This window comes from Ciconia boyciana, chromosome 5 (genome assembly GCF_034638445.1).
Source record: "Ciconia boyciana chromosome 5, ASM3463844v1, whole genome shotgun sequence".
Classification (NCBI taxonomy): Eukaryota; Metazoa; Chordata; class Aves; order Ciconiiformes; family Ciconiidae; genus Ciconia; species Ciconia boyciana.
The window spans coordinates 17528460-17543404 of record NC_132938.1 but is presented as its reverse complement, the minus strand read 5'-3'; the positions used below and the strand labels follow the sequence as shown (position 1 = coordinate 17543404).

The window sequence follows — 14945 nt, the reverse complement described above, 5'->3', positions numbered from 1 at the left end:
TTTGACTCCTTCAGCCTTGTGCACAAGTGTTTATAATATTTTTACAGAAATATTTTATTAATATCTCTGTTGCTTCTATAAAGTGTGATAACAAATTAGTCACACATCCAATGTGCTGGATTTTTTTTCCAGGTCTACAGTGAATACAGAGCCAGTCTTGCATTTGACCTTGTTAGCAGTCGACAGAAAAATGTAAGCCTGAAAATAAAGGCATTTTCTTGTATTAACTAACATAATTGTTATGGGGGGGATATTGGAACAAATACTTGAAGAAATACATACAGAACAGTTACACTCCTACAGCACTGAAATCCTACTCTGCTTTTTTTAATAAGAGATAACATGAATATTTCCTTGTGATTTATATTCTTTTTATCCAGTTGTTGCAGGTCAGTTTGGGCTTTATTTAATGCATTATTGAGCAGTCTCTTCCAAATACACTTATAGTCAGGGGGTGGTTGTAACAACTTTGACTTTTTTTTTTTTGAGATCTATGGGAAGTAAGTAAGCTTAACAAGATGTTCTTGAGATAATTTTAAATTACGGTTCTTTTTGCTTTATTTTAACTGTGTTGGATCAAAATACAGTATTCAGTAGGAATTTATATTATTTCTTCACAGATGGTGTGCACAGATGTATAGGGATGTTTGTACCATGCATGTTACTGTTGTGGCATGGGCATTTACAGGACAGACAGACTGCTTGTGTTTTTCATTAGTACTGTTTTTTGGAAGACTATTTACAGCACACCTTTCCTGGATGAGTCTCTTAACTATTAGTGAGTGCTCCTGATGAGTGCTCTATTAAATGGACTTTATTACAGTAATTTATGTAGTTTTCTTGGGCATGTTTAATAGCTATTGCTAGGAATGCAGTAGTTATACCTCATAAAGAAGTTGGACACCTTCAATTACAAATAATTAATTATTAATAATTTGTTACTTTAAAAAGTGGTTTATTAGTACTGAAAACTCCCATTACTTTTCCTAAGGATCCTCTGTGGAAAATGAGGTAGCGTCGTATAGGCACTAACTTTGGCATGACGTTCAATACTGCATGAAAGATGTCATGCAAAGTAGTTGCATTTTGAGTGTTCAGATGTAAACATATTTTCAAAATTATTTTAACACAATTATCCTGAGGCTAATTATAAAAGTAGAATGATTTAAAATTGCTAGTGTGATGGATAATTGTTCTTTTATCCCTGTTATGGGTTTTTCTGTACAGTGTTTGAGGATCAAAGTCAAATTAATACCAAAAGGTCTCTAAGCTAGTAATAATGTACAGATGAAATATCATAGCACATTTGGATTCAGTGTCCTAATTGCTCTCGATTTAGAGATTTGTATTATACTCCAGTTACTATTGATTTAGAGCACTGAAGCTAATCTTACTGGTCATGGTAGTATTACATTTTTGTCTGAGACTACAGCCATCTGCATTTGAATTTCAAAATGTGAATAGGTACACTTTATACCAGTATAGTGTTTGTTAGCAGAGACTGATTCTTATCTAGAGGGTGTGCCAAGCTAAAATAAGCTCATTCCTTTGCATAAATAGTTCATTATTCTTTCTCTTTTTTCCCTAGGCATATACAGATTATAGTGATTCAGTTTCCAGAAGAATGGGTTTCATTCCTCTTCCATTGGCTGTTTTAGTAAGTTGTATCTTTCCTATCAGTTTTCTGTCAACAGGATCTCACTTTGAGAATATATGCCTGTGAGACAGCTAGCTCATTTTGATGTTTTGAGGATGAAATGATCACCTTAAGTAACTGAAATGATGCTGCAAGGTTGAGTTAGCATTCAGTATAACCTATATCACATACTAATTATGACTTCACGAATGTGTTACTGTTTATCAGCCTTTCATAGAAAACGGAATATATATTAATTTTATAGAATTTATAAGCACTTGAATTGTAGCAGTGGAATTAAACTACATCTGTGCTTATTAAACATTTATTCCTTTTGGCAGTTATCCTGTTCATTCATTTGGAATAGTCAAAGCAGCTGGTTGCCAGAAGGTTAGCAGCAGTGTACTAGGTTTTTTAGGTTTTTCATAAGAGTCCTTGTGGTTGTCCCTGTAATAGTATGCTTAATGACTAAGTTTTCTTTTATATGGGGCACTGAGCTTCTGAGCTGTTGTAGAATACATGATTCTGAAATAGTTGACCCTGTTACATGGACGTGCTGCTACAAAGTGAATCACTTCATTATTGGAATTGTGTCCACATGCTGTCTGTTCTGAATATTGCAGAATGTTTTCTGTAAATAGCTGTTCTGACTTTCCCCATACACACATGTAGACAAGCAGTAATTATAATACTGGGAGTGTGTCCTTGCTTTGTCAGCAAAGATGCTAATTCATAATTTTTCTGGAAGAATATCAATATGCATTAACTTTTACATGTAATCTTCTCCCATAGAGTTGGGGAAAAATACTATTGACAGGCTTTGCCTACTTTTTACCCAGGATTTAAAAACAAACAAACAAACAAACCACCCACAAAACTATGATCATAATCATTATTTCTTTTATAACTAAGTAAAGTACGTCCAGTGAGAACTCTATTGAAATGCTTTTTTCAAGTTAATTGTGTTCTGATATCCTGGTTACTAATAAGTTTAAAACAAACTGAAGTGCATTGCTAACTTGGAACTCTTAACTATGAAATACTGAAGTAAAACAGATTTCGGGATCATTTGTTACTGAAACTTGGGATTCATATCCATTCATGCCTAGTCCACAAAGCAATTTTGTACTCAAAATGTTAGCATAGTGCAAAACACTGATTCTGTTTTACTGCATCAGCATCTCTTGACATTTTTCTCAAACTGTTAACTCAGCTTCCAGCCCTTGACTTTCGGGGAGGTTTTTTTCGCTTGTTATTTTACTTGGAAGTCAGTGGTGAAGGAAACATTATCAGACTGTAGTTTTGGCAAGGTTGCAACTAGGTGCTAGTATAATACTTACTCAAAACAAAATCTTGAATAGTTAGTGCTACCAAAGGGAACATTAGAATAAATTTCTATTAATGTACATGTTTCTACTTTTGTCTTGAATTTACCAAATAAGAAATGTCTGTTAAAATAGTCTATTAATAATTGTGTGCTATATGTTTTAACTGTTTAACTTTTATCCTTAAAACAGCTCATCAGAGTCGTAACAAGCTCAATAAAAGTACAAGGAGTCTTAGCTTATATTTGTGTTGTGCTGTTTTACTGTGGGTAAGTAAATGCACACAATTGAAAAGTATTTACCATTATTTGATCAGATATGTGAAAAAAAGCTTCTGTTGATGCTTCTAGGTATAAGTGTAAACACAGTTTATGTTCAGTAGAACATAAACATAAAACAGTTATGCTTATAAACTGAAATTGAGAGTGCAGATTGGTCCCTAAGTACTGTAACTGCATTGGGGGATTATAGCCCTCAATAAGTAACTTCAGTAACGAAAATAACTAATGGAAAAATGATGAAAGAATTTATGACAAACAAGCACCATACCTCTGCATAAAAGGGGAAATTGAATTCTAAGGAATGAAACTTTCTGTGAAAAGAACGAAAGATTCAATATGCCAACAAAAATAAGCAGTTTAAGTGCTCTGAGCAGATCATGAATTCTTCTCTCTGGTAGTTAAATGCAAGGTTTCTTCGTGTTAGGAAACTGCCAAGTGGGGAAAAAAGTAAATGCAAGGCTCACCTTTCTGAGAAGGGTGGGGTCAGTCAGTAATCTTAGTTAAGGCATATAATGTCCTATGGCAACTTGTTTTCCAAAACCAATGATTTGCAAGTATCCCTTCACTGCCAAGTCAGTTTATACTTGTGTTATCCTTAACTTCTCACCGGTCGATACATACTTCTGAGATGCGTTTAGTTGTACTTTAAATCCAATCTAGTTTGCCTGTCTTGAGGCACTTGCTGTAGACTATATGGGGATGACCGGTTTCTAGGAAAGCTGAATGCTGAACTGTGTCAGCGTTTGATGTCTCTCAGTACTGATTGATATTGGAGTCCTCCTAAAATTGATTGTAAAGAATTAAGTGATTCAGGTTGCTGCAGCACAGAGAACGTGCCTACAGTATTGTGGGAATATCTCTTCCAATGCCCTACCAAGTTGTGTTTGTAACTGAAGGCAGCAAGACTTTGGAAGTAAAAGACTTCTAGGTCTGGGGCAGTGGTTCAGCAGGTACACTGGAAGAGACGAGGCTGCTTTTACAATACCTTATGAAAAGAATGGGATTACTACCCATTTTTTATGAGTAGGTAGACTCTAATCTGACCTTGATCTGCAAAATAAGTAGAACTTAGTCTGATGTGTCTAGTCCACATCAATGTAGAGACACATCTCTTCAATGTCGGATAACTAGGGCTTTGAGATACTGCGTATAGGCCAAATATTAAAATGGTAGCCATGTTCCTCTGCACCATACTTTGACTTCTTCCCCAGTGTACTACATGCTGTGCCCATGTTCTCCCTAAAACCAGCTCTATATAATTGAAAACACTAGCCCCTGATCGTCACATTCAAGCTGTGGTTTACCAAGCTCAGCACCTTCATTCTGCTCAGTGGTTTTTCCCAATATATGTAACATTTCCCTACATCTACCATTCCACTGCTGCAGCCCAGTTGTGGATTTTTCCCTGTCTCTGTGGCTTGGAGGATGGAGGGCAGGAAGAAATAATGTGATTAACATGAAGGATTAATGCTGCTCTTTGAAGGCATAGGTCACAAGAGTAGATACATTTTGGTTTATTTTTTCCTTATTGAAAAGTGAGAAGAGATTTTTACTTCTGCCATGATCTCAGATTTGGAGCTAACTCACCTCTTGCATCTTTCAAGTAATTTGTGTTCTGAACATACATTTCAGCTTTTCATCAGATTAGTGTAGCATGGATATGTGAGAAACAGTGATAAAATCTGAAACAGTTAACTGGGCAAAGGATTGAGACTATAATGTGGAGGACATTGTTTTGTATTGATATTTAACAACTGTAATACTGGAAGTTATACTATTAAAGAGTCTTGCCCAGCATATGAAACCTGAGTTTGCTTTATCTGGGATTTTGAACAACTGCAAACTTACATTGTTATGAGAAATTTGAGCCTGGGTTGGACTGGCAGAAAAGAATAAAGGAGAATTGCTAGAAACTCTTGCATAATTTTCCATGAGAAGCTGGAACTGATACAGTAAAGTGTTGATTTATGGCCTTTTCATCTTCTGATCTCATTAAATCCAGAGTCAAATCATGCTGTAAACACCTACTCTCTCAGAACAAAAGCATGTTACATAAAAAGTGTAGGAAAAACACCTATAAAACTTACTAAAAGTGGAGGAGAGCTTCTCAACTCTCCGAAACAAAATCTGTCCTGATAACCTAATAAAATTGTAGAGAATTACACTTTCAACTTGTATAAAATGGTATGTTCTTTGTGGTTGCTTGGATACTAAAATGTCAGTTTCTCCTGAGTACTGAAAGTGGTCTGCTCTGCTCATTCTTCCATTTCTCTAAATTTCTTCTACAAGTAAATGTATTGCATAAAATTCCCTTAAAAGTACAGTGTATTTTGGCTTTCTGTTTGACAAGTTCTGACTACATTAATGCGGTGAGAGATAGTGAAGCTGCTTCTGAAGTGTGCTTGGGTCACTTCATGATTAAGCAGTTAGACCCGCTCCATGGATCTGTGAATGTTCACTTCAAGTCTTCTTTTTAGTCTGTTAGTGATGTACATAATAAACAGATTTTCAGACAGTGGAGGATGAATTTCGAGTCTGCATTTGGTTCACTTTTGTTACATAGGTTGATTTGTGTAGAGAATATTTATATTCATCCTACAGAGACTAGATCACTATTTCCTTGTTCTTTAGTGAGCCTTCACCTGCTTCACCTCTGCTTTCACCTCTGGAGTGGACATTGGTCTGCGTGTTGTATAATACTAGTAATGGAACTTAGATTTTACAAAGCTCATTTGAGTTGTAAATCTAAAAGCACTTGATGGTAGATGAGACCTTCCTGTTCTTCAAATGAGAAGACAGGTATAAAAGGGACTTCAATGATTTGCTGAAGTTTGTGCTGCAAATTAGTGATAATAGAAAAGGAATCTGCCATCAACTGGACTGTGCTATGATGGTAATGCAGTGCTGCCTCTTTGGATTTGTTGAGTTTTATGGACTGTCTTTTGTGATGTGAAAAAGGACTTTTTATGATTAGCCTGTAATTTGTGAAAGCTAGATAATTGCTTTCTTGTGGTTCAAAGTCCACTAGTGATCCTTGGCTGGGTGCACTTAAGGCTACGGTTTTAACAGTAGTGCATTTAATTTGGACTTGCACTGTTGAGGGCCATTTTAGTTCTGTGTTTAAATATTTGATGTATTAAATGGCTGCTTAACTGTCCTTGTAGTCCTTTTGTTAAACTATGATAAAACTTGATGTGTTTCTCTAGATGCCTTCTGAAAAAAAAAAAAAAATTAAGCATTGAATCTGAAACAAATTGTTAGAAAAAGGAAATTACCTTTTGATCTTGGTGTTGAAGGGATTTAATTTGTTAGCTAATCCTTCCAAGACAGCAGTAACCATATGCAATTATTTTAATATGAGTAATTGCAGTATGAATAATATGCAATTATTTTAATATGCTAATGCAAATATGTAAACAAATCCTTTTATTTTTTCAGGTTAATATCTCTAAAAGTCCTTAACAGTATTGTATTGCTGGGGAAGTCATGTCAATATGTAAAGGAAGCAAAAATGGAGGAAAAATTATTCAATCCTGTCCTGACTGCCACCCCAGGGAAGACGGCTGGCAAGCAGCAAAGCATGTTTAAATCTACCCAAGGTAAGGCTAACTGCCTTGTTTTATTTTCAACTATAATGACAATTGCTTTCAGACTAAATTTAATATTAAACCAGATGTATGACATTGTTTGCTGCACAGTAACCCTGTTGCTGGACCTTTATTGTACCATATCACAGCTGTGAGCACAAGTCTGTAAATGTAATAGAATTTATTGCTTTTAGTTCATGCATCTTATTTTGGTTAGAAATACTCATCTCTCTGATAAGATCCCACCCTGATATGTGAAGCTGATAGAAACATCAGAACAGTAGCATGCTTTTGTTTGAAAATCATAATCATAGCATGGTTTGGGTTGGAAGGGACCTTCAAAGATCATCTAGTCCAACCCCCTCTGCCATGTCACTACACAAATAAGTAAATGTTTACACATCGTCTCTGGAAGTGCTGAAGTTTAATAAGCAATCTATGCATTTCTTAGGGAAATTAATGTAAAACATGGCACACAATAGATATAATTACTTATAATCATCATGAACACATGAATGAAAAGCTTTATGAAATCCAAATAGGAATTTCAGCTGGTCTCTACTCGCTTCATGTCAAATCTGTGCAGTGTTTTTCTCGTATGGGTCCTTAGCATTAGCAGTTAATATATAATTGGAATGGGGCATTATTATGTTCCTGTGGCACATTATAGAAGGAAACGGAAACGTTCATTGTTCCAGTCAACTGAATTGGATTGTGTATCTTCCTCTGTGAAGAGCTCAGTGAGAGCCATAGAGAACTTAACAGTGAAGCTTTTATTGTGTTCACTCAGTTGCTTGCCAAAGACTTGAACAGCTTGAAATGTAAGGTGCTTATTAGTTGTCATAGTGTCTCGCCAGCAATCGTAGAGTTAAGAATCTGTCAGTGTTTCAGTCATAAATCTCTCGCCTGTGTCAAATCACATCATGCAGAAATGTGGTGCAGACATTTATTTTAAAATAGCTTAAATTCATAGAGTTGCTTTAGTTTCATCGTGAAAGAATATAATATGAATTGGTCTGAATGCCTTTTGCATTTCATTAGACAACTGTCATAATGATAATGTTTTAATAAAAGATTCTAATACGATACTTGGATATGAGATGTAATAAGCTATACTTACTTAGATTGACCCTTAAACTTACAGTAAATAAATCCTGAAGACTATTTTTAGCTGAAGCAGCAGCAGTTTTACCAGGTCAGTCAGCAGATATGCTTATTTCCTCAAATGGAAAGATTTTGATTAAAGAGTAGCAATCAAAAAGCTTTTGCTGATTTTATTTAGAATATTCTAAACTTCCATTGGTGATGAAAAAGCTCGATTTTTTTTAAACAGTTTTTCAGGGTATTTTATACCTTTTAACAGCTCTTTATTTACTAGAAACCTCAATTATGTGAAAGAATGATTTTACCTTCCCCAGCTTCTGTGTCTCTGCATTATTACTGCTGGGTTCTGCAATATTGATTAATCCCTGTGCCCCACTTACCAGCTCTTTTGCAATACAGTCTCTCAACCTATCTCTTAATAGCGTGAGGGTGAGGGAATTAATCTGGTCTACTTTCTATCAGTTTATAATGTAAGTCAATTTATTTTCTTAAGAGTTTCCACCTTGTCCACAGAAACAGTTTAAAATTTTGAAGGATAAAATTTTATACTTGCTCTTGAAGGATGGAAGTTCTAATTACTGGTAATCATTTATAGGCTGACCAGCTTTCTCTGGAAGCTGCTGGGTTAGAAAATACTTACCTTTGTAACAAAGTTCTACAATTAGCATTACTTGTCTCCTTTCTTGATGCAAGTTTAGTACCTTTGACTTGCATAAGACTATAGAGAGTAATCCATGTACCTTCAAGCAGCAGATGGTATACTGTGAAGAGATGCTATACAGAAAGAAGTTTTTGTAGTAATTTGGGTAGTGCTGCCATTCTGACAAATAATGTTCCCTTGGGCTGGTCTGCAGTACTCTCCACATTAGTCAGATTTTTTTAGATTCCTTTAGAAACAATAACTCAGTCCTTAGGAGGAGATAGTAAATAAGAAAAATTTATTTCCTTGTCATTTGCCTATGCATTTTAATTCTTAACATGTTTTAACAAAATGTGGAAACAATACATGGATATTACTTACAAATATCTTAGGTTAATGGAGCCAGTGTTCAATTCCACTGAAGTAAGAGGCAGGAATAAAAATAGAGATCTCGAATACAACTGCTTTGGGAGCCAGTGCTATTGAAGTGTGTAGCAGTGCATGAGTCATTAGCTATCCCTAGAGAAGCCAGGTTTATTGTACATATGTAGAGGATTAGGCACATCTGGTTCCCTCCACAGAGATTCATTTTCTTCATTTCAGGAGAAAATATTTGTGGGATTCATACAATGACTGTCAAATCTTTTTGCCTAAGCCAACAAAAATGAGTATGTAAACCAGAAGAATGCAGTGTGTGTCCTAACATCTGCTGCTTATGTCCTTGGTCTTATCTGAACTTCTGTAGAATTCATTTTCAATCCTTTTACCAAATTAGAAAAGGAAATCTCTTACGGTAAAACCAAGAAGAGGGTAGTGGCTTCCACAAAGCATTCTTCTGTTGCTTCTGCTGATTTGATGCAGCACACTTTTTCAGGACAGCTTTGTATGAATCTGGATGTTATAGAAGCATCAGTATGTCTATGTTAAATTCATTATTATCTTTGTAATTGCCTTATGTTCCAACAGGAATTTCCACAGATGAAAATGGATCTACATCAGTTACCAATCAACCTGTGCATCAGAAGGAGAATATGCCATCTTTACTTGTAACAAGCAATTCTGATCAATTTCTGACAACTCCTGATGGAGAAGAAAAAGATATAAGCCAAGACAGTTCAGAATTAAAACACAGGTCTTCAAAGAAAGACTTGTTGGAGATAGACAGGTTTACCATTTGTGGAAACAGAATTGACTAAGATTTCTTTTTTTTTTTTAATCAATGTGCTAAGGATACTGAGCTGTTGGGACAGCAGATGCTACCAGAATGGACAGTTGCCAAAAAGGCACATAAATATTTATTTAAAAACTTAAATTATTAATGGCAAAAAATATTAATTTCTTTCTACAAGTAACTTGGCTTGGTATCTGGTCAGGTCAAGTAAGTGATCTTTAGCTTGCCTCTTGGAAAATGTGGTGGATCGTGAGTCTCTAGCCTGGTGGCAGAGCTGCAGTATCACTTTTCTGGAAAATAGACTGGGGAAAAAAGCATAATCCTGTTCTGCATTATGAAACCATGCTTCCAGAAGATACTCCTTTTCATGAAGGTTCCTCCAGTGTAAGGATATTCCTGGAAATGTATGACAACTTGACCGGAAGTTTGCCTTTCCAGTTACCTGTTTTATTAAACATCTGCAAGCAGAATTCAAAACTTGTGCTTATATCAACAAACGCATAAAGCATTGGTACATAAAACAGTAAGTCAAGGTAGTTATTCTTGTCAACAAAAATCTTTTCAAGATGTATCTTGAAAATCTTGTAATCAGAATAAAATTTTGCCTATAAATGAAAGACTTACTGTATACTATTTTATCTAAATACTAAACACCAAGGAGAGATCACAGTAATGAAGGTTCTGCTTAACTGGGCAAATATGAAGCATAATCATTTCTTGTGTTGTGTGTCCTGCAAGGCAAATTATTTATAAAATTATTTTTAAAAGCTGAGGATTTTTTGTTGCTGTAGGAAAAAATAATAAAGGGGCACTTCTATGTGTTGAGGAAAGGCAGTGTTAATTGCAGCAAGCAACTGTTGTGTCGGAACTGTATGTATGGCATTAAAGCAGCAGAAAAGAATATTACACTGCGTTTTGGGTTTAACTCTGATAAGAATGACGTCTGTGTATTAACTTGCCTGAGAACATGCCTATAAAAGCTCATACTGACAATCAAATCAGAATTATCCATTTTAATTCATTGGTTTTAGCCAAACTTAAGTAGATGGACTAGGTCTATAAAGAACATTTAAGCATTACAATGCATCTTAATTTGAAGTGTGAGATGCAGTTGTGGGAGAATTGATGAAAGATGGTTTGGAATCCTCAGACCAAGAATGGAATAAACTTGAGCTCGAAACTTAGGCTGGAGACTTGTATCAGAAGAGACCCTTTAGTATAAGGGAAAATTCTTCATATATTGTTGTTAAAAGACAGCATTAACTTCAAATGCCTTTCAGATATTTAAGTAAGCACCAGTTTCACTTTCCAAGAGAAGGTATCATAAAAGTACTTCAGTGCTGAACAAATGAAGACAAAATTTGCTCTTTGCTAATTTCATAATTTATCAGAGTGGGAAAGCCAAAGTTTATTTGGTTTATGTATGTGTGAAAGTTTAATGTATATGCTAATCCCTGAAACTTACAGGACTACAGTCATATAGCAAATGGAGACAGTTGGACAGAGTTATCGCATATCTGAGCAGACTTGGTAATGAGATAGCTTTGCCATACCGGTTAGCGTGGTCTGCTCTGGTGGGAACTTCTTGCTGCAGTCTTTCAGCCTCTCCTCTCCCATGAAGAGTAGCTGGAGTAAGAGCCAAAATCTGTGGTTACTGTTCAGGGATGAGAGTAAAAAGAGGAGGACTTGTGCCAGGGAAAAATCTGAAATTCTTTAATTTTTGATGTATTTTATACTAATTGGAGATGTTCACACATTGAAATTCAGATTATCTGTCATTTTGCTGTATCTTATTTTTGAATTATTTAGCAGTTGCTAAAGGAAGCTTGGAATTGCTTTCATTTTTTTCTGTTGAATGACATTCTGTATCAATTTTATAAGTGCATCTTGTGTGAAACTCAATAAAATTCAATTTTGTAATATTTGTTTAAAAAAGGAAAAGCACAGTGTCAACATTTCTTTCTTGGTGTTTAGAGTTGGTGAACTTACAATGTATTTACTGTATTAAATTCCAATTTCCCTAAAGTAAGATGCTTGCAAATGTGGGACACAAATGTGCTCAAGAACTGGGTTATCAGTGGCTTTACTTCTGATTTATTTCTGTAGCAGTTGGTTACTGCCACTTATAGGAAGAAAGTATTGATGCCAACCTACTATTAATTTGTTTTTTAAAGGCAAAACCCATGTAAATGAAAAAATATTATGTCTTAAGGGAGTTGTAATTTATGTAGTCAGTTACTACAATTGGACTAGTTATACCTACAGAGCAAAGCCAAATATAACTGCAGTATAAGCTTAGGCAAATCCTTTCCTGAGCACATGATAGTAACAGTGAAAGGGTAATGGCTAACTGCTCTTAAGTCCAAGCCCTGGGCCAGGTCCTCATCTTGAGGCTGGGAGCCTTTGGTGCTTTGTTTTTACGCTTGAATTGTGATAACTAAATCTAAAGCAGTATAGGTAGGCTTTGAGATATGGCTGTTACATCTCCTTTTGTTGTGTAGGCATAACTCTGTTGACTTACGGATCAAAATAATTCAAAGGTATACTTGAGGCATTGCAAATACAACGCATCCTGTTAAAGACTCTTAAAGTCTGGTACGGGCCAACTGGGCATGAAATTTCATTGTTTTCTCTCGCTCCAAGCTCTCTAATTGTTCTCATGTTCTTGTTTGTGATTAATAGGGATTCCTTGAATATCTAGCAGTGCCTCTTTAATGAAAGGTCACAGCTTCTTCTCTGACCCTGGGTGGTCCTCTCAGAACTCTAGAGGTGGCTGGAGTGGGTGGGGGCAAGCCACAAGCAAACGAACAAAACCAGCAAGACCAAATTTCTCGTCTGTAGATGCAGTTCTTTATTTCTTTAGGTTTTATTGCAAAGCTCCCGTCTTAACAGTGAAACAAGTAAGAGCATCAGAGGTTAAGCAGTAAATAAATTGAGTTCTTCAATTAATAAATCCCTCCAAAAACATAATCTAGACAGTTCTGATGCAAGCAGTGATATTTCAACTAAAGTCACAGTTGCCAGATTAATTCCAAAAGCCCACGCTGAGTACGGTGTATATTCATAATTTGTATTATTCATTACGGGAGCATTAAGGAACAACCATGTTTTCCATAGGATTATTTAATTAATCTTGTGAAGCCTTTCAGATGTTCATCAGCCAAGCAGAATTTCCCCTCAAGCAAAGTAGTTTTACAATCACAAGTACACTGTTAATTTACTTGCCTCTTAATTTAGAGTGAGTTTGTTGAAACTTTTCAACTTTGTCTTGTTTTTGTAGTGCAAAAGTTTCTATATTCTAAATATTCATTTAGAAGCCAGGTTTTGTACGTCAGCATAGTTCTTAAGGTCACTTGTTAAAGCCAGTATTTGCCCAGTTGTGGCTGCTATGCCAGCTCAGCTGTTGGGCTACAATTCTGAATCTGGTGGTGGTAAGCAAGGATGAATGCAACTTAATTATAGCACAAATGTAATCAACCTTTGTGAAACTCCTGAAATGTCACAACATTTTGTCTTACAAATTGGGCTACTCCGTTGTGAGTAAACTGGGAGTTGTACCAGCTGTGTCAGCCTTGGGTTATCATGGCTTCAGAAATGCTCTTCACAGTCACTAAACAAAGTTTGCTCTTAAGAATTCTTCAGAGTAATGGCTCTTTCTTAGAAATTTGGGATATGTTAATCTTGACTCCAAGGAAGCGGATGGTTTTGTGCGAGTACTAAGCAGCTAGCAAAGGGGGCTAGCCGTGAAAGCGGTGCAATGAGACCATCTTTATTTCAAGGAAGTTTTTTTGTATAGTGGTATGAGATGCTTAGCAGCATCTAAGCCTATGAAGGCTGTCAAAACCACCGAATGTATCATTTCTCTGTCTTTTTCTCTAGGAGAACAGTATCTTTCATTGGGCATGCCAACTAAGCCAGAGCCTAGCTAGACTTTTAGGACTTCAGTATCTGTTATACTCTGATTTAGAAAAAACGCTGCCAACACAGGAGTTGTAAGAGGGATCATGAATATATAACACTACTCTTTAGTAAGCTCGCAGCTCTAACAACAGAAAAATCCAAAATGATAATAGGTTTTTAAATTATTTCTCAACTTTGATGAAAACACTATTATCATGTTTGCGATGAAATAAACTCAGATTTTAAAATGTGCCCCTATTGTAAACATGCTGCCCACCTGTACCTCACAGCTACTGTTTCAGGCTGCGTAGGCTGTCATTTCTTCCATTCATTACCACTTTGTAGGAGAGTAATGCTGTCGAGCAGAGCCAAAGTTTCACTTTTACTTGGAGGCAGTTCTGTCTACAGCCAAACTGGAGAAGGTGTTGAGCATCCAGGCAAGAGAGAGGAGCTGACTCTGTGAGTACAAAGATGGGAGTTGCAGCAGCACTACCTTGGCTTCTAATTTTTTTAGGGTGACTTTGGTGCAGTCATACTAAACTTCACTAAATAAATCCTGTATTGAATAGGCAAACACATTGCATGTATTATACATTATATTGCATTTACTACTTCCACGTTTTTATATCAGAAATTACTAAGATTGGTGGCATGAAAGCGATGTTGCAAGGTAAGTATATTTTTAATAGAGCGATTTTTGGTGTTCAGGGAAGGCTCAGGTTTTATGTTGGTGTTGCTTCTTCCCATCCATGTCCAGTTTGTTGGACAAAAGCAGTAATATGTATGTTGACTGCTTTGAATATCAGAACGAGTATGTTCCTGTGATGCCCAGTCCTGACAGATGCTTATATCTGCTGTTCCTGTTGAAAATAAATTAAGTATCGAGGTAGCTCAGGAATCGCTAGTTTGATGCTGACAGTTTCAAATAGGTAATTCAGAGAAGTGGAACTGGGGAGTCTTGGGAAGTGATGCCTCTGGCTTACTGGGAAGTGTGGCAATGAAACTTAAAATCCAGCACTGGACAGCATACTGTTAGGCTCAGTACACTAAATGAAAACGGGAAGGTATTTGAGTTGATGCTAGCAAGTACAGTCCTGGTGACAGGACTGACTGAGAGTCCAAAATTTTCCTGCAGATTTGATTTGAACTTGACATTCTTGTTAAAGGCAGCAATATAGCCATCAGCCAACTTCTTTCTGTAGCCAAGGCAGCAGGAGCCGTGCTGAACTAGCCTCTTCTGGAAACAGTTCATGAAGTATCATGTATATGTATCTAACCTTGAAGCTATGGGACCTTGTTTT

The 14945-nt window shown here is 36.1% G+C and overlaps 1 protein-coding gene across 4 annotated transcripts in view; it reads left to right on the top strand.

Annotated features, from left to right (window-relative positions):
- The window catches only part of TAPT1 (transmembrane anterior posterior transformation 1), a 50678-nt gene extending 39011 nt beyond the window's left edge, over positions 1–11667 (top strand). For 3 of the 4 annotated variants that reach the window (XM_072862192.1, XM_072862193.1, XM_072862195.1), the window contains 5 exons: positions 133–192; positions 1589–1657; positions 3154–3230; positions 6681–6841; positions 9540–11666. In XM_072862192.1, coding sequence (XP_072718293.1) covers positions 133–192; positions 1589–1657; positions 3154–3230; positions 6681–6841; positions 9540–9769 — 597 coding nt within the window. In that variant the 3' untranslated portion in view covers positions 9770–11666. Of the gene's footprint in view, positions 1–132; positions 193–1588; positions 1658–3153; positions 3231–6680; positions 6842–9539 lie in introns of all 4 variants that reach the window. The other variant, XM_072862194.1, reaches the window with a different exon arrangement.
- Positions 11668–14945: the final 3278 nt, after the last annotated feature.